Here is a 20,351-nt window from a genome sequence, read left to right as displayed (position 1 = left end):
CTATACATCCACTTGGAAAGAAAGAAAGAAAATTTTGGGGGTATGGGGAAGGTTATCAGTAATAAAAATGCATGTATTGCCAAGAATGCTATTTTTATTTCAGTCAGTTCCCGTAATCAGTGGAGCAGGACACTTCAAGCAATGGCAAAAATATATTTCTAAATTTATTTGGCAGGGGAAGAAACCAAGGATTAAATATAATTTGCTAACTGGTACTGAGGAAAGACGTGGCTTCTCCCTGAGATTATATTATGAGGTGTCCTGTCTTTGCTGGCTTCAGGAGTGGATAACTTAAAAGAATGTGGATATTCTAGATTTAGAAGGCCATGATAAAGATTTGGTTGGCATGCATATCTATGGTATGAAAAGACAAAAGTGCATAAAGGTTTCCTAAACCACTTGGTAAGAAAATCGATTTATGTAGTATGGGAGGAATACAAAATCCTATTGGAACAGAAAACACCTTGGTGGCTCTCCCCACTAGAAGCAATATCCTTGAGAAAAGTAAATGCAAGAAGTGAATGGGCAACTTATAAAGAGCTGTTAATGGAAGCAGAAGATCACTTTAAAATGAGAAAAATTGAGGATATAAGACATTTAGTAACTGGTTGCAGTATCGCCAATTAAATGTTGTATTTATGAAGGGTAAAAGAAATGGAAATTTCAACGTTTGAAAAAGACTTACTGGAAAACAATGAGAAATTACTTTCAAAAATGTATAAACTGTTGTTAGAAGCAGCTTGGCAGAAGTAAAAAAAGATTTAGAAATATGGTCAAATTTGAAGCTTTCACTGCTAGGCCGCATCGCTGTGATTAAAATGAATGTATTGCCTAGAATGTTGTTTTTGTTTCAAACATTGCAAATTGTGGACAAGATGGATTGTTTCAAGTGGCAGAAAGATATCTCAAAATTTGTCTGGCAGGGCAAGAAACCCAGAATAAAATTTAAGATTTTAACTGATGCAAAGGAAAGGGGGGGGGGATTTGCCCTGCCAGACTTTAAACTTTACTATGAATCAGCAGCCTTCTGCTGGTTGAAAGACTGGCTGCTTCTTGAGAACACAGACATTTTGGACCTAGAAGGTTTTAATAACATTTTTGGGTGGCATGCATACCTATGGTACAACAAGGTTAAAGCTCACAAAGCTTTTAAAAATCACATTGTCAGGAAAGCATTATATAATGTCTGGATTAAATATAAAGACCTGTTGGAAAACAAAACCCCAAGGTGGTTGTTGCCAATGGAGGCAAAGGCTGTGAAAAAACTCAATATGGAGGCCAAATGGCCGAAATATTGGGAAATTTTGGAACAGGAAGGGGATAAACTGAAATTGCAGAGTTTTGAGAAATTAAAAGTTAAAGTGCGAGACTGGCTTCATTACTATCAAATAATGGAGGTTTACAAGTTGGACAGGAAAATTGGCTTCCAGGTGGAAAAATCAAAATTAGAAACAGAACTGTTAGAACCCAATACTAAGAACTTGTCAAGAATGTATGAAGGTGATAGACTATATGGGATTGGCAGAAATGACTGGCAGAATCCAAGACCAGGGAAAAGAGACGGTGGAAGAAGATTGGAAGAAATTTAAGAACTATCTTAAGAAACATTGTAAAATTAATGAGTGTTAAAATGATGCGGCTTTAGAAAGTAAGTGGATTACAGCTGTAAAGATTAAGTTAAAAGAAAAGAAAGGTTAACAATTAGATAAAATTAAGGGTGAGGATTTGCTGAATTAAATATTTGAAATTGGAATGCAGAAAGGGGAGGTATGAGGAGGTCGGTGAAGTAAGTTTTAAGAAAATAAGGATTTGAAATTATACTTGTTTTTTCTTGTTTGTGTTTGTTTGTATTGTTGTGTTTGATTATATAATTTGTGGAAACTTAATAAATATCTTTTTTTTAAAAAAAACTGTTGTTAGAATGGCATACTAAAGATGAAGAAGTTAAATCAGTAATGATACAATGGGCAAAGGATATTGGACATAATATACAATTTTCATCATGGGAAAAGTTATGGAGGGGAGATCTAAAATTTACAGCATGTTGTATGTTGAAGGAAAATTATAGGAAAATGATGTACCATTAGCACCTAACACTGAGAGCCAGTGTGGTGTAGTGGTTAAGAGCGGTAGTCACGTAATCTGGGGAACCGGGTTCGCGTCTCCGCTCCTCCACATGCAGCTGCTGGGTGACCTTGGGCCAGTCACACTTCTCTGCAGTCTCTCAGCCCCACTCACCTCACAGAGTGTTTGTTGTGGGGGAGGAAGGGAAAAGGAGAATGTTAGCCGCTTGGAGACTCCTGAAGGGGAGTGAAAGGCGGGATATCAAATCCAAACTCTTCTTCTCTTCTTCTTCTCCTACTAAATTAGCAAAAATGTATAGAATTGCTACAAATATTTGTTGGAAGTGTAAAGAGAATGAAGGCACATTCTACCATATGTGGTAGATGTGCAAAATGACAAAAGCATACTGGGAAATGATTTCTAATGAGTTGAAAAAAAATGTTTTAAATAACTTTTGTAAAAAAACCAGACACTTTTTTCACCAGGAATTTTAGGTCCAGAAATACCAAAGGAGCAGAAAAGACTATTTATGTACGCTACGACAGCTGCGCGGATACTGCAGGCCCAGAGATGGAAGGAAGATAAAGTACCTACCAGAGAAGAATGGCTAACAAAGATGATGGACTATGCCAAAATGGCGAAAATGATGGGGAAGATCAGAAACCAGGAAGATAATAAATTTAATAAAAATAACACTGTAAACAATTAAAAACATTGGCAGGATTTTAAAAACACTTGCAATGTAACAAGAACTATGGTAACAGCTGAGTTTTAAGGAGATATGGAGAACATTATGCGATGCAGTTGGAAAAGAATAACTATGGAACCCATGAGGTTCAGAGAATCCTATTTGAACATGTGAATGCAAACGTTAAATGTAAAATCAAATAAAAGTATTTTTTTTAAAAAAACCAAAGAGGGAATATTATCAGATCTCAACAGCTATTCATGTTGGCTCAGCTCTTGCAGACTGCATTTGCAGGAAGTGTGAGAAACAGACTCTGTAGCAAAGCAGCAACCGCTCAGTTACAGCCATGAAAGAGACCAGTAAGACATCGAGGCCCCCCAGGTGCAACCAAACATCAGGCCTTCCCCACCCATTTAAAATAACTCACCTAGTGTAGAGAAGGAATGACCGGGGGGTGGGGTGGGGGTGAAGGAAGACATTTTGTCCATATTTTATCTGACCTTCACCTCTCAGAACAAAAGGCACCCCCTGGGTCAGACCAAAGGCTCATCTAGTCCCGCCTCCAGTTCTCAAAGTGGCCACACAGATGCTGCTGAGAAGCCCGCAAGCAGGACTCGAAACCAATACGCCTCTCTCCTGCTTCTTGTTCCCAGAGGCTGGAACTGAGTTGTACTGGAGGTCAAACATAGCCATCGTTGTGATTAGTAGACCTCTCCCCACATCGAGATGGAAGGGCCAAGTGTCTGCAGAAGTGAGCCTCTCCGAAGGTCAGAGTAACCTTCAGGTGTGTTCATGTCATCACAGAGTCTTCCGAAACCACCATCAATCACCCAATGGGGTGAGCACCTACCAGGTAAGAAGAGCTCTTACAGACCAACTTTGGTCTGATTGACTGAGTAGCTGCACATCTGAAGGCTGCTCTAACATGCTTCCTAAATCAGGAAATAAGGTAACCCTGCAATCATCCACATGTGTATTTTGATACACATATCATAACATATCAAATCACATTACAGACATTAAGACTTGCCCTGAGGAACCAGGTATTTTGCCATTCTTTTTTGCCTCATCTTCCCCACACATACCCAGATCCTCACAAACACAAACTGGGGCAGAGTAGAAGACTCACACTCTGTTCCTCCGGCGATCCTGCATCTGTTCCCTAAGCAGGGGGCCCAGACGAGCATCCTGGGTTGCACACTCAGACAGGCTCTGCAAGAGAACGGCCAGAGCTGATGAGCAGAAGCAGCCAGGCCGGTTGCTGCAGAGCAAGAAGGAGCAGACTAGCCTCCTGCAGATGCAATCTCATGCCAAGCAAGCAACAGCCTCCCACTAACCCAAGTCGACTTTTATCCTCACTTTGTGTTGCACCTCAGGCACTGCTCCCTGCACCCATCCTGTTACCTGCAAGAAGGCCACAGAGCTGGATTCTGCCTGCAGCAGGCGCCCGTAGAGCAACACCCACTGGTTCACCAGCCACAGGATCTTCTGCCTTTTGCCCAGGATGTAGGCAGCTTTGTCCTGTTCGGTGCCCTCCGACGGTTCCGAATGAAAGGTGAACAGCAGTCAAGGAGACACAGAAACACAGCCGTATGCCAGGTGGCTCCCATGGACCAGGCCCGGCTCTAGGTTTTAGGGGGTCTTAGGCTAAGTGCCCTCTGGTCAGAGTCCTAAAATGGCAGCTAAATCCAGCCGCCAGCTGCTGCTTAAAGCTTAAATCAATGAGGCAAATTAGTCATGATTTACAACTTTTGCTCCCTTAATCTGAGATGCCCTTTTAGTCAAACTAAAGTTTATTAATTACCTAGCCAATTAATCAACTAGAATTTACAGCCCTGATTAAAATGTATGCTGTTCAGACAAAGCCACTTTCATTCTTAACCTGGGACACTAGAGATGTATGGAGCATACATCTGGGATCTCTCTAGTGCAAGGATGAGCAGCTAGCAGACCCTGGGCCAAATCTGGCCCCCAAAGTCTCCTTCCCAACACTGCTATTTAGCATCCCAGAGACAAGGCAGGCATGCACAGGGAACAGCTTGCCAGCAGCCCACCGAACTGGGCCTCTAAAGTGGCCTTCCAAACAGAACTGCTTGCTGACTAGGGCTGTAGGATCCAGCAGAGACAGAAACCACAAAGGATATTGTTGGAGCAGAGCTCTGCATAGCTGCGGTGTTGGCATGAACACATCATGTGTCAGAAGGAAATCTCCAAGGAAGGTGTCTACAGAGGTGGCAGAGAAGCATGGTGAAACATTATTACAAGGGCTAGATGATCTCCTAGATGATTTGCATTTAAACTCCTGTAACCTGACAAATAGTCCCATGAGCATTCTTCCAATGTACACACATTGCCCTGTACACTTCAAGGGAGACGACAACTCCACAAATAAAGAGGGATGTGCCTGTGTAGATGCCCCTCTGTTCAAACTTCTTTCCCCAGTTCTTGGCTCTAAAGCAGCCCATGAACCAATGACTGGCATGGGGTTTTCTTCGGTGTATTAACTAACCCTTCTCTTTAAGTGGCCCTCGACTTACCTACGGGGTCAGAGAGCGTAGAGTCTGGACGCATGGTTTCCAGCAGATAATCAAGTATTTTTTCAGGGGTCCCAGACATCACTGAGTACCTGAACAGGAGGGGAAAGCATGAACTTCTCAGATAGCATGACAGTGAGGTGGAAACCAGAATCAAGCGATGCACCTAAGCAGCAAATGATCCCCCTTCCCCATATCATTAGCTGATTTTGCCACACAAGGAATGAGTGATGATCTCCTGTCCATATTTTGTGCCCACAGTTGTACAGTATCGTATATTTTGTAGCCTTAAGGTTGCACATGAGCAAAGAAGCATGCACACTATCGACAACTACCATACTTGCCCACTGGATCTTACAGAAGCAGATGGAAATTTAAATACATCTTCCTGTGGGGGGAGTGGGGAGCCCCAATGTTTTGGCATCAGGAAAACTCCAAATGTTCTCTCTGGTTCTATTTCATGTGGAATCCAACAGCAATGCTACATTAAGATCCTCTGGGAAAAGCACCACAGCAGTCGGAGGAGCTGCTTCTGCAGCTGCCTGCAAAGCACTTCCAAGAGTAGGAAGTGCAAGTTTCTTGACACCCAGCCCTGTTTTGTGGGGAAGGCAAGAAAAACAAGCAGAAAGAGCTTCTGCCTCTAGGAGGGAACAGGGAAGCGAAGGGGGCCAGACCGCAGTACCTACTGCTCCCTGGAGTCCCAGGAAGGTGACTGGAGCTGCTGCCTTGCAAATTCTTCTCCAGAACAAGCACCACCTTCCCATGTTCCTTCAGCCGCAGAGTGTTGGCTTCAACATCCTAGACAGGAAAGCAGAAGCTAGTGAACTGGGTTGCATTGCCATGCTTCGGGCGCATCTACACTGGAGCTGGACAACAGCCATTGGCCCTAGGCCAATGACATCCTCAGATGCTATCCTAATGGGCCTCCTTTAGGGCAGAAAATCAGTGAGTTGTACACTTCTGAATTCCATGTTGGGTATCACATCAAGATACTAGCCTCATGCAGCTCCTCCACCTGAAGTCAAAGTGCTCAGCCCAGTCTGCTCACTCTGCCACACAACTAATTTCATAATGGTGTAAAGCAGGGAAAGAGACCTAGGATTCTAGTTCTATGCTATATTTGCTGTGAGAGACTGCAGTCAAATCCAACAATGCATATTCTTGCTAGTTAGTAAGTTGAGGGGCAAATAACCACAGAGCCGTATTGCTGATAGGCAAAGACTCAGACCATAGAAATGGATTGGGTAGAGGGGGCTCTGTGTGATGTCAATTCCCCATCCTCTCATGGGGGACAAGGAACATACAGAATTTCCTCTTTCCTCCTCTCTCTCTCTTCCTTCGTCAAGTCATGAGGGCAGACATGCCCTCTGCTTGTTCCAGTAAGAGGCGTACGTCTGAAGCTGTTTTTACTGTAAATATAAGTATTTTACCTGCATAGTTTTTACTGCTGCTGTAGCTGAGAACCAATGCAAGACCACGTGTAAGTAAATCATATCTGAAGCTTATTTTTCATTCTGGGTGAATGAATAGGGGGAGTCAGCTTGCTTCACAGCTGGACATAATTAAAAGAAGGCTTTGCAGACAATTCCTATATGCATACATTTTGCATTACACTGATAAAATGGAAGCATGCGGAGGAAGACCAGCCAGGAATGGGCAAATGCCCAGTTGAAACAGAGTAACTTGTGTATGGACAGAAGGTCATTTGCAACCTGCCCTTCACAATGGATCCCTGTGCAGGGGAGACGCTGAAGGTGCCTAAGGGAAAGCAAGGCTGCTTCTGGAAAGGACAGGATAATAAACAACTAGGCTTTGCAGGTGGGATGGAGGGACTTCAAAGCAAGGAGCTTAGTGTACAGATGAAAGGAGAACATTCAGGCACAGACGTGTGGCAGAAGTCCTGGAGAAACTGCTGGTAACTTCATTTATTGCTGCCTCCTGATCCCTTAATGCCCTCCTTACATTTGAGACAAAATTCCTTCCCAGGGCAAACTCTATTGAGCGCTGAAAACTGTCAGAGAATGGAAGGACCCCAGCCTCCATGTGTGACCCAACTCCTGGCCCACCTTGAGGATGCGATTGAAGTCCCGTTTGTCCACACGCAGAAAGTGGCAGCTGTCTTCACGGAGGATGATGGTGGCTGCACGAGGGGCATCGTTCACCAGCGCCAGCTGCCCAAAGTCATCACCCTCGTGCAGAGTGGACACTAAGCCCTGAAAAGTGAGTGCGCCACATCCGTTACTGCTCTAAGGGACATTACCATGGCAAATACAGGGGACCCTGCTGAGGGCAACTGAATAACAAGGCCACTCACCAATTCTCCCTTATTTTCCCTCCCCTCGTTGCTGTCACCACCACCCCTCGCAATAGGCTTCTTTTTGTTCTCTGACTGGCAAAGCATCTACGTCTCAGAGCAAGCCACTCCTGGTGGGAGGGGCTCCTCAGGGTTTCACGCAGGTGTCCTTTCCAGACTCAACTCGGGACTTTTTGGGTGCAACGCATGCACTCTCGCTAAAGCTGAGGCTGCTGACTCATAGGCTGGGCATTGTTTGGGGGTTTGGGCAGTGGGGGTGGGGGTGGGGATTGTTGCTGTTACTGATATCTTTTATTTTAGATCTTATGATTTATGTGGAATTCATTTCTACTTGGCTGTGTACTTTTGGATGTTTTATTTGTTGTTTGTGACCATTTTTGATATGTTTGTGGTTACATATTTTTCTCCATGTTTCAAGCTGCCTTGAGAATGGTTTTAACCATGGAAAGGTGGCATACAAATAAAATTATGTGACTTTGTAACTTATAAAGTAGCACTCTATGCGTTGGCAGCTAAGAAGATCAGGAGGAAAGAACTAGATAAAATAGCAGTCAACTGCAAAGGGGATTCGGATATTTAATTTGGCACATTTTACTAGAGAATCTTCTGCTATTCCACTTTATGCAACAAACAATCATAGTAGTTGTGACCGTGGTTTATATTGTATGTGTAGTGCCTGGTGATTTTATGGTTATTGTTGTTTTTCCTTTTGTTATTTTTCTGAATGATGCCATGGCCTATGGCTAGCACAATACAAGTCTATGATGATGATGAAATAAAATTATGTGTGTATATATGTAGATATATGAACCACAGTCCTCCCCCAAAGGTATGTTAACTGATGGAATTATTTTTAAAAAGAACACCAGAGGGAGCGCCGGATCAGCATATTAAATATGACAAGCAAGGTGTTCATACTACCGTGAAACTTTGGGACAAACAAGTACATTATATTGTATACAAATGTAATCTGATCTAAAAGCATCAATATATGACAAGAAACATCTACGTAAATAGATTTCTCTTAGTCCAGATGTGGATATAAAATTTCCTACACACACACCAAACTTAACCCCAAGCTGACCCTTTCCATGTGAAGTCTACAGAGATTAAACATACAAACCTTGTCATGTGTGACAACGTTGACTGATCCCTTCCAGATGATGTACCAGGAGGTGCCCTTGTCCCCTTGGCTGAACACTGGAGGGGGGAAATCCTTCGCATCAGTGCTATGGGACTTATGCTTTGAGACACATGCAAAATGAGTGCCCAGGGGCACAGACCAGCCTTCCCCAATGCGCTTGGGACTACAACTCCTATCTGCCCCAGCCAGAATGGCCATGCTGACTGGAGCCAATGGGAATTATAGTCTGAAACATCTGGCGGTCACAGCAGGGCAGGGAAAGAAGCACAGGCAACATGTTAGAGGCAAAGGAGGAAATGATCAGCTTGGGCCAGGGTGGGGTGGGGGGCACAGGAACAAGTGGGCAAAGCCAGAAGAACAGGTTCTCAAGGGAGCCTTCAAAAGAGCTGCCACAGGGAATTGGAAAGGAGGAAGATAAATAGATAGGAAGTTCTCCTTCTGAATTGCACAGGGTAGAAGATTGCTGTGTATCACATTTGACCCTCTCAAAAGTCACTGGGATGATGGCACAGCAACAACACACAAGACCCATCCCCATTCCAAAGACTACTGCAATGCACTCTCTGTGGGACTTTCCTTGCGCCTGATCTGGATATAAAACTTCTGCTCAAAGTTCAAAGTGTTATTATTACTATATAAAGCCCTTAACAGCATGGACCAGTTTACCTATGCGATCGTCTTGCCCCCCTGGACACCCACTCAACTGCTTCCATCTGCAGAACTGGTACTGTTACAGGTGCCACATAATTAATACTCAATCCACATTTGTAAGGAATTGATGCCTTAGTGTGGCAGCATCTCACATTGGAACTCCCTGCCTAATGACAGCAGGCAGGAGCCTTCACTGGACTCTTTTTCAGTGCCTTGACAGGAAAGCCTATCAAGACAGGCAGAACGCTGACATATCTTAATCTGGTATTTAGCTTATCGTTGGTTTTAATTATTTTTTGGAGGTTTTAAATTGTTGCTTTTCACTGATAATTTTATTGTTTTGCTCTTTTTTGTAAACTGTGCTGAGGTTTAACTACAATCAAGAAGTGTATAAATATTGTGAAATAAATAAACAAGCCATCTTATAGTGGCTGCAAGATACTGCTCCTTGATAGTGTTTGCCTGGTTGAAATGTGTCCTTCAACTCTGATGATCCACATTGATGGAAGGGTGGAAGGGAGAAAAGTGTGTGTGTAGAAAATAGCTCTTTGCACAAAGGTAAATCTGACATTCCTTGCTCTGACCACTTTTGCCTCGGGCACCACCCACCCCTGCCATGTGGCCCCAGGAAGGTCACTGAGATGAGACCATGGCCCTCAGGCTGAGCTATGGGCATGCTTGCAGGAAGTCAAGAGAAGAGCTAGGCTGAAAGTGACTAAACCATGGCCAGCCAGTTACTCACACACAGTTCCAGCCTTTGCATGGGATTCGAACAGCAGGACAGCAGCCAGTTCCCTCTTCACCTGTGGCAGGAGGGAGACAAGCAATGAGCTTGCCCTAGAAAACCACTTGCACAAACAGCCGAGGCAGAACATAACTTTGGTGATTAAAGGCGTTGGCCACACTGGCAGAGGAAGGGGGGGAGTGCACCACCCCCGGCAGCATGATCCTGGTGGGGTCCCATTGCGGCTGCCCCCCCACCCATGCTGGGCGCCATGCCCCCGCAGGCAGTGTGCCATGCCCCCAGGGTGCATGCCAGCCCCCAGCCCCCCCCCCCGGTGCCAGAGCATGAAGCTCCGCCACTGGTTGGCCAAGCAGGAAGCAAGTTCATAGAAGGTACACATGCATAAAAGCTTCTGGGGAGGCAACATCCACACCTGGGTCAGCACAGTTCTGATTACTACATACTATTCATACTAGTTAATAACTATACTCCTCCGTAATCTTGGTGGTTCTTAAAGAGAAGTCCACCTAGAAGCTCATTTATGTATACTAAATTATAGTCAACAAAAAAAAATGTAGTGATGCATATTTCTTAACATCAACATATGGTGCTATATTTGTCAAATTTTGCTAATAATGCTGGCTGACAAAGTTCTGGTTACCAGATGCCCCTGGTGGTGGTGAACTGCTCACCACCTAATCTTATTTGTGGACTTAACAGCCAGCTGCCATTCTTTCGTTTTTGATTTCTGGACTGTGCTTGGACTGCTTTGCATGTTCAAATTGACACAGCTCCCCTCCTCTAAATCACCCATCAAATACAGTCCATTAAGTCACTCAAGCATACTGAGTTCAGAACTGAAGAAAAGGGGACTCTTGATGCAATGGCTGTGTGTGTGTGTGTGTGTGTGTGTGTGTGTGTTGGAAGTATGTGAGCAGAGAAAACAAGCAGACTGAAGTATTTAGAAAACTTGACATGTGCCCATTCTAAAAGTAGCATCATAAATTCTTTACATCTAGTGTAAGATAGGTAGAGTGAACAGCAAACACCCCCCCCCTAATGTGCATGAATTTTCACCCCCTACATCTGTATAGGAGATGGATCCAGTCTGACGCAGGCTCAGGCAGCAGGTGGGCAGGTTTGAAGTGACTGACAAATGAAAGGAAGCAACCAGGTGGAAATAGGACAAATCTGCTAGATAGGTTCATCCTATCAAATGGAATAGCTAATGGAGGGGGGGGGGATTTGTTTGGCCATCCCATTGGTTTCCCTTCCTAGCCATCCATTACTCATGGCATTCAAATTAAAGACGGGCCAAATGAGGCAGAATCTGACTGTTACTTACAGAACTGGAGAGATGGGCGACAGCTTTGATGTGCAGCAGCTCCTCAAAGATCAGTGCAAGCTCCTCATCTGTGCGCTGGCCAGGGCTGGAGGAGAGTGTCCAGGTAAGGCACACATATGTCAGGTTCTCCTGCCACTTTACAGCACTCACCACCACCGCATCCTCATCCCCAAGACAGTGTGCATTACCCTGACTCCTTCAAAGCGAAGGATGTAAATTCATGGCATAAACCTCCTTGTTTCTTCTGATCATGGGGAAGGACAAGGAAGAGAGCAAACTACCAATGCAGCAACAGGACGTCCTTAACCTCCATCATATCCTCTGGCACGAGGGCCAGACGCCAGGCAGCTTGGCTACAATCATGAGGTTGAGAAATTCACTTTTAAAGTTAGGAAGAGCCTGCTAGAACAGGCCAATGGGCTATTGTAATCCAGGATCCTGTTCTCACAGGGGCCAATCACTTGCTGAATCAGCTCTTATCGGGTGTGCATAAAATCCAAAAAGAGATTTTCCTTAACCCTGCGTCAATTCAGCACATAATATCGGATTTTTGTAAAGCATAACTGCGAACAACAAGAAAAGCTCTCAGACCCAGGGGAATTAATCAGCAAAGAACAGCATCAAAATACAGGTCAAGCAAAAGTGTGGATGAGTCCCTAGAAAGGCAGGATTTAAATAAAGCGAATGAATGAAATAATCAAGGAAACAATATATACATTTCTTTCTATCTATCATCTATCCACCTGCACTTTCGTTCACTAATAAACAGAAATGGCTTTGCTGTTCTATCAGCAGCAAAGCCTTAAACCTTCCACATTTCCTCCCTGCCTGCCACACTATAGCTCAGTCCTCACACTCACGGTTTGTGCAAGATGGTGGTGAGCAAGGCGGTAGGGCCCAGTTGGGTGAGCAATGCCAGTGCCTCCAGGAGCTCCTCCCCATCCCGGTCTTCAGCGCTTGGCTCCAGGGCCACAAAGCGGAAGAACTGGGTGTCGCGATCCTGGAAATAGCTCTCCTGCCGCACTGCACAGGGAAGGCGGGTGAAAGCAGGATGAGAGTAAGAGAGCACAAGGGGATGGGGAGGGAACCTGTGCTCCTCCGGGAACTATTGGATGACACCTCCCATCACCCCTGATTGCTGGCTATGTTGGCTGGGGCTGATGAGAGCTGTAGTCATCAGCTACTGGAAGGTCACAGCTTCCCTGCCCTTAGAAGAAGCCAACAGAAGATGTGAAGAGCCCCCTGCCAACATATCAGCTCCCGGTTGCATCACCTCTTATAGCTTTCCCTGTCTCCCTGTGACAGGCAGCTATCTGGACAGTGAAGGAATGCAAAGTGGTATTACAGCTGCTGGGTAAGCCCAGCGGGCACACAAAGAACCAGAGGGTGAGGGGTCCTTGGAGAGCACCCAATCCAGCCCCCTTCTCCAGTGGCAGACCTTGGGGTCTCAAATATCAGCAGTGCCCTGTGCAATGCCAAAATTCGGTGCCCCCCAAGGCTTTCCCTGTGGAAACCTGCTCTCTTCTGCTGAATCGGAGCAAAGAGCAATCTGCAGAAAACCCAAACTGCTGTTTGCATTGATTCAGCAGTTCAGATTGGGTTTTGCTGGGGGAAACAGCAGGGCAAAAAACAAAAGTGCTCTGACATGGACCGGCTTGGTTAGGTAGCATCGTGAGCAGTGCCTAATGAGCAGTGGGATCCTGAGACTGTTATGGCCCCCCTTCTTTCCTCTGGTTGTCTCACCATGAGCCAAGACTCCTTCGTCCACCAGCACCTGGCAGAGTCCAAGGGCCTGACTGCGCGTCTGTACAGAAAACTCTGCGCTGAGCAGCGCATCCACCAGCTCCTTCCCAGAACAGCACTGCCTGGAAGGGAGACACCAAACAGAGTTCATGGGAAGAATTCCCACAATCTGCAGCAGAGCTAGATGAGCAAGTTCTGAACTTCAGATTGGATTTCCAGTTTTAAAGCTCTAGATCTCCCCTATGCTCCCCCTCCCCCTTTCCTTGGTTTTGGGGGTTTCATCTTTTGGTTGTCTGGGAAGGACAAGACAAGGCATAGTTAATTTCTGGAACTCATTGCCATAAGATGCGGCATTGGCCACTGTCCTTAAGTACAATTCATGGGGGGGGGGAGGGTCTTTCCAGTGGCAATTTAGTCATGTATAGCCTCCAAGTTCAGAGGCAGAATGCCCTCCTTACCTACCTGTAGCTATTGTCAACACATCCTATTTATGGTTTCCCAAAGCTGGTTATTCTGGGAATGGGTTGCTCGACTAACTCAGGGATGGGGAACCTGCAGGCCTCCAGATGTTGTCGGACTCCAACTCCCATCAACCCCAGCCAGAATGATCAATGGTTAGGGATGACCAGAGTTGTGCTCCAGCAATATCTGAAAGGCCAAGTTCCCTATCCCAGGACCAGCTGGGCTTTCAGTACAGGATGAATAGGGACATTAGGTTGGTCCAGCCAGCACGGTGTTGTCTACTCTGACTGGCAGAGGCTCTCCAGGGTCTCAGGCAGAGAAAGGTATTTCTCGCCTCTTGTTAACTGATCCTTTTAGAAGCTGCAAGCTTCTGCTGTAGAAGGCAGAACTGCAGCAATAGCTTCCCAGACGCAGAGTCACTACCATTTACCGGGGGTGGGGGAGCACTCACAGTGGTGCACCCACCTTGAAATTCACTTTGGGGGAAATTTCAGGGGCAGCTAGTTGGTTCACTCGCAAGAGCCCCCCGCCCCTAGAGGAAGCAGCACGCCCACAGACCCTGCAGCTCACTGGCCGCCCCTGACCCTTTATACAAGGGACAGGTATATGCACACCTGTAAAGCCGGAGGTGGTGCTTGTGATCGCGGATTAGGTCCGGGTACAAGATGACCAGATGTGCACAGAGGAGCCTCCCTGCTCTCTGAATTTTGTTCGATGAAGCCTGTGAAAGAATAAGGCAAGAGAAAAACATTGAAAAGACAAATGAAACAATAAAAAACACTGAATGCAACCAGTTAAAACCAATTACACTATATTCACAAGGCACCTGTGAGTCAAAGCTTTGCATAAATGGGAATGTATTTGCTTGGCAGCAGAAGATGAGAGACAGGGCTAGCCAGGCTTCCCCGCTCAGGGTCCCACCAAAGGCACTGGGATAACGAACCTTCTGGCTCAGTCTCCAGATACTCAGTATCTGGAAAGCCCAAAACTAATTTTGGATTTGGGGGAAAGCAGGGAGGAGAGGAAAGGGATGTTATGCATAGTTGAACAAGTTGTCGTTTGCAGAATAATAAATATGCATGAACAATTGTGTCATATTTATAAACACTTGACCTCCAAAGTCAGATATTTTTGTCTCTGGTTCTTTTCAGCCTTCCACTCACTGTTTCATAGAAGCTCAAAGGTTCAGTCCTAAGATATCATCAGTATGGGCCTGTTCTTGTTTCCACTGAATACAGAATTTCCTTTTAAAAGCTGATTATTTTGAAGGGAAAGTACATGGAAACAGGTTCGTTTTAAACTCCTCTGTCAATTTGGTTTTAAAATCCGATTTTCTTCCAACTTGCATCCTGGCTACGATGATTGGCTCTCAGCCAGACATGGATCACAGGCTTCCGACCAGGCCTCTCAAGTACTTACCAAATAGAACAGGAGAGGCATGGAGTCCCTGTAAGATTATTAGCCTTAATATTAATAATAAATACCTAGTGTGTCTATATCTATATCGATCCCCTTTGACTGCCCCCAGCACTTCACAAACATGGCCTTGTTTCAATAATCACAACCACCTTCTGATTATTGTAGGTGAGTGTTAGCCTCCCTCCTATGTGGGGGCAGGACTGAGTCTGAGAGAGTGGTTTGCCTAGGGACACGTGGCAGATCCTTGTCAAGAACTGAGACTTGAAGAAAGGGCTTTCTGATTTTACACTCATAAGAACATAAGCATAGCCTGCTGGCCCATCTTGTCCAGCTTCCTGTTCTCACAGAGGCCAGCTAGATGCCTGTCGGAGGGCAGGGAGCAGAAGATGAGCACCAGAACCTTCTCACCACCTGTGCTTTCCAGCAACTGGAATTGGCAGTTGTGATTTCATCAGGCATCATCCAGCACACCTGCAAACTGATCTTCACAATCATGGGGACTAGGAACTTTTTTAAATATAAAAAAAAATGCAAATAGAGATTTGTAGCTTCAAATTCCATGGGACAGACAGGGCCATTTCTACACCTACATCATGTAGCACCTTGCCCCTTGAGGTTCTCTGTCAGCAAAGACCTTTTCAGGCTTTTGCTGCACCACCATGTACTAATGTGATTTTAGTGTGCAAAAGCTCCCATGAATGTGGCATAACTCTCAGAAAGGTGGGATGGAAATCTATAATAATAATAATAATAATAATAATAATAATAATAATAATAAATGCTTGCACACATCCCTGAAATACATACACAGACCTGTGTGAAAGGAAACACATCATACCACAAGCCTGTTAGCCCGTGGGGGGGGGAGTAACCGCCCCCACTTTTAGGCTGTGCTTCCTTTGTCCCTGTCAAGATGGCTGTTTGATATTTACCTGCTTTAGGCTGTGGCCAGGCACTAACGCTGATTCGGTGTCTGGAAGAGGGGTCTGGAAAACAAAAAGATCAAGGACATTTCCTTAGTCCATTTACAAAGTGAGGAAGGGGCTGTCGGTTGCGTGTGTTAGCCCAGTACAGAGCCCAGTGCAGAAGCAGGCAGGCATCCTCCCGTGCAAAGGAAGTGCTTCCTCATCCCTGCAAGAGAGAACCTGTGTGTGGGGGGGGCAGTTACCAGGCTGACCAGATGTCACATGTTAGGCGCCCACTGAGCCACAGTACATCCGAAGGGAAGAAACGCCATGCCGTGCCACAACCCATGCCCCCAAGCCTTCAACAAAGGAAAACAGATCTCTTTGTCTGACCTTCATTGGGCAAAAAGTGGCAGAGTTTGGTAGCCAGTCTAATGGCCAGAATGCTAATGGAAGTTGGCTCTGGGGTGGGAAACATGTGGCTCTCCAGATATTGCTGGACCACATCTCCCACCATCCCTGACCATTACCCATGCTGGTTGGGGCCATTGGGACTAGGAGTCCAGCAACATCTGGAGGTGCCACAGGTTAGCTACTCCTGAGCTAGGAAGTCTGTTCACACAATGTTGAGTAGGACTTCCCACATGAATTTGAGCCCCATCACATGATTACACCTGGTGTGGAATTGGGAGAAGTAGCATAATGGGACGATGGTTGAGATTCACTAAAGGAGAACTGCTCAGAATGATAAGAGTGTGCAAACTGATAACTTAAGATGCCTGAGGCAAAGGTAGCAGATGAGTATCACACCTGGATATGCAACCTGCCTCCATTAAAAATAAATTAAAGGTCCAAAGGGATACAAAAGTTTTGCCTGTTTTGATCTGTTTGAGCTGTGATGGTGGTCCCTTCACATACATACGCATCATTTGATAGGCATCATGTGATACTGCTCTCGTCATGTGATGAGCATGCAGGTGCAAACTCATCCTGAGACCCACAGCAAAGTTTGCCCCACCCAAGGAGAAGCGGAAGGCAAGGGAGCTCCACCCCTTTCTGAAAATCAGCATGCAGCAGAAACTCACACAGAGTAAGAAAATAGTTGTCAGATGTTGGCCTTGTGACAAATGGTTGGCTGGAGATTAGCTGTGCTCTGGGTGTGGTTGGTGGGAATGAGTTTTATATGTAAAAGATTAATAAGGATGCCTTTGGGAGATGTTACTGTGGTGGAAAAGTATTGTCTCAGAAATTTCATTTAGTTGCCAATGATGCTTTATATGTGGATTTTTTTACTGCATTTTAGCATTTGATTCTTACTTGTAACCAGTGCTATTTTTCTAGAAAAAGAGGTGCTGGAACTCACCATGAAGACCTCCCTTGTTCTCTTAGAATGGCAACAGCGCTCACCTGAGAGATGGTGGAGCTGAGTCCAGCAAGTTCCAGCTGAAAAAAAGGCCTGCTTGTAACTCTTTTGTTAAGAGAATATTTTGTTTACCTGCTAATCATGCTGCTTTAAATGTGAATCTTATTGCATTTGATTTTCTTCTGAAATTTTATATTTTTCCATTTTGTCATGTTCTATTTGATGTTTTAAGATAGGCTGTAAAACCACTTGGATATTTTTTAGAACCATGTAGAGGTAGAGAAATGATTTAAATAAGTACATAAAGATTATACTTTCAAATAAACATATCTGAAGCTTTATGCAGAATCTACAGAGATTCCCCCCCCCAAATGTAAATCAGTATAAAAATGATTTAAATAAATGGTTTATTTTCTACTTACTTTAATAGACATATTTGCAGGGAGCAGCCTTAAGCACAGCCAGACCTACAATGAGGTAATGTGAGGCAGCTAGCCCAAGAAGCGGATTCTGTGTTCCATTACAGATGGAACTTCCTACAAATGAACCAGATTTGCTACAGAACACAAACACAACTCTAGTTCAAGTGTTTGCTTGGCCAGAAAACTCTGGAATTTGGAGTGGTATCATGATAGAGCCCACAGAAATATTTCAGCCTTTGAGTGGTTTGCCAAGTTACCAATAGTTTCTTGAGAAACTGCCCAGCACAGAGAATACAGCCAGTGGCGTAGCGTGGGTTGTCAGCACCCGGGGCAAGGCAAGTAATTTGCGCCCCCTAACCCGTGGATTTGCGCCCCCTCACCCTAACCCCCAGATGTTGCGCCCGGTGCGGCCGGCCCCCCCTGCACCCCCCACGCCACGCCACTGAATACAGCACAAGTCCCAAGAAGCATCTCTCCTGGCCTGAGATAGAGTAACACTAAACAATATTCAAAATGGAGGGAAACATCGAGAGAGACAGAGGCAGGACTCTCAGAGCTCATTTCTGATGAGAATACAGGCACAGAAAAGGGTACTTTGCCCCTAAATGCAACCAGATAAGCCCCAAATGCACAACCTACTTGTCTGTATCTCATTCATTTACAGAACAATCCTCACTGTGTCTCCTGAATTTCAATTGTGACAAGGGGAGACACCAGAAGCACATCTTCAGCATCCCAAATGCACATTGCATGAGCATGTGCCCACCCAGTCGTGAAGCCTGCCGGGCTCCTCCTGCAAAGCAAGGTTCCGCTGACAGTGGGAGGTGCCTCACTATTCTGCTGTGACACTCACCCAGGGGCATATGGGCTGTTACCTCCCTGTCCTTATGCGCTGCCTCTTGTAGCTTTAGCAATGTGTGTGCATGCCCTTCTCCCTGCCCCACAACCAGTGGGAAATGAGTTTGGGTCTGTGTGTTTCTAGGCTTGGGGTGGCACATGCCTGTGGTGAGACTTCTGGCACTCAGGAGCTGCGCACTGCTTACCATCCTCCCTGGGGCTGTGCTGATCCCCACCCCCAGCCAGTATCGGGGAATATCTGAACCACCGTCCTTGAGAGCACATGTGCATCTGTACAGCTGTACTGACCACCCCCTTCTCAGTGAGTGATAGCTAGTAGGAAAGGATAAACAAGCATGACAGGGTAGATTTGAACCAGTGACCTCTCTGGTATGTTTGTGCCTACTTTGCAAACTGCACCACAGAATCCCTTTGCCTGTTGCAGCTTCCTACTTTTGGATCCTGCAGGGGGGGGGTAAGGGGAGATGTTCTGTGCGATTGAGATTTCACCCTGCGACTCCTGAGCATGCTGGTGGAAGATCCCTTGGCCGCTGCCTGGTTCTCTGCTTTGTTTGTGCTCTGCGGGGCATGGCAATGTGATACGGCGACGCTCCTCCAGCTCAGCCTCCAGAGGTCAGCTCCCTCCAAGCACATACTGCTGTCCTTGGATTGGTTGGCATAGGTGATATTTCCAGGGACACTGGAAGAATGTCTGCTACTTTTATGTAATTTCTCCGCCCCCAGATAGACATCAGACACAGCAACTGTGATTCACTTAGCTGAGATTCTTGCATTGCAACAGCAATTCTGGCATTGCAGGGGGTTGGACTAGATGACCGCAGGGTGCCTTCCCAACTCTACAATTCTTATTCTACAAACTGCTCTGCCAGCATAGCACCAGAGTACCTCTCTTCTCATCTGCAAAACTCACCTGTCAAGTATGATGCTTGGAGCACTTCCAGCTACTGTAACCTCAGGGGTGATGGGAAGGTGCTCTGCACATGCTCTTAAGATAAGGACAGAGAACCTCAGCTTGAGGGCTAACAGAGCTCTCCATGCCCTTTTCCCAGCCTTCAGGAGTCTGCCCAGGCCACACAGAGAGACAGACTCTGCTCCATGTCCTCCTCAAGTGCCTCGGCACGGCTGCAGTGTGGTCTTAACAGGGATGGAGAAAGGTATGCTGAGAGGATGTGTGTGTGCAAAAACCTCTAGGTTTTGCGTGGCAGGAATTTGGCCTATTGCACAAAGCTCAAAAACACATCCTTTTCTCCTCCCATTTTCACCTCTGATCCAGCCTCTGATCCAGCATACGGCCCCCAGGAAGCTTTCCATAAAGGAATATGGCCCCTAGGCTGAAAAGCCCCCCTCCCCTGCTGCAAAACATTCTTTTATTTCCCTGTGTTTATTCTAGGCCAGAGCTCAGACAGCAAACACGGGCTCCAGGGCTAAAACGCTAAGCCCGCCACACAGGGCCAGATTGAGGTTTGATGAGGCCCTAAACTACTGAAGGTAATGGGGCCCTTTATATATCCAGCTGTCCTTTGTTAACAACATATTGTCACTGTTTTTTGTGTCGAATATATGCTATATGGACCTAATAGGTATCTAAAGCCATTTGCACATAACAAAATATGTATTTTATCAAAGTAATTTGTTTTTATCTTATATTTTGGAAATGTACATCCACCTTTTTTCCCTTTAATTTTTTTGGGGGGCCCCAAGAGAGTGGGGCCCTA

General features: G+C 45.6%; 1 protein-coding gene across 3 annotated transcripts in view; it reads right to left on the bottom strand.

The window, feature by feature from the left end:
• The window catches only part of RAPGEF3 (Rap guanine nucleotide exchange factor 3), a 50,718-nt gene that overhangs the window by 13,769 nt on the left and 16,598 nt on the right, over window positions 1-20,351 (bottom strand). For 2 of the 3 annotated variants that reach the window (XM_082208171.1, XM_082208172.1), the window contains 13 exons: window positions 16,021-16,074; window positions 14,284-14,390; window positions 13,208-13,329; window positions 12,325-12,487; window positions 11,465-11,549; window positions 10,138-10,198; window positions 8,724-8,800; window positions 7,353-7,499; window positions 5,969-6,084; window positions 5,290-5,378; window positions 4,897-4,975; window positions 4,157-4,307; window positions 3,882-3,964 (listed from right to left, as the gene is read on the bottom strand). In XM_082208171.1, the coding sequence (XP_082064297.1) occupies window positions 3,882-3,964; window positions 4,157-4,307; window positions 4,897-4,975; window positions 5,290-5,378; window positions 5,969-6,084; window positions 7,353-7,499; window positions 8,724-8,800; window positions 10,138-10,198; window positions 11,465-11,549; window positions 12,325-12,487; window positions 13,208-13,329; window positions 14,284-14,390; window positions 16,021-16,074 (1,334 nt within the window). Of the gene's footprint in view, window positions 1-3,881; window positions 3,965-4,156; window positions 4,308-4,896; window positions 4,976-5,289; window positions 5,379-5,968; window positions 6,085-7,352; window positions 7,500-8,723; window positions 8,801-10,137; window positions 10,199-11,464; window positions 11,550-12,324; window positions 12,488-13,207; window positions 13,330-14,283; window positions 14,391-16,020; window positions 16,075-17,400; window positions 17,437-20,351 lie in introns of all 3 variants that reach the window. The other variant, XM_082208170.1, reaches the window with a different exon arrangement.

Source organism: Podarcis vaucheri (genome assembly GCF_965113315.1).
Source record: "Podarcis vaucheri genome assembly, chromosome: 2".
Lineage (NCBI taxonomy): Eukaryota > Metazoa > Chordata > Lepidosauria > Squamata > Lacertidae > Podarcis > Podarcis vaucheri.
This window is presented reverse-complemented; position numbering and strand designations above follow the sequence as displayed.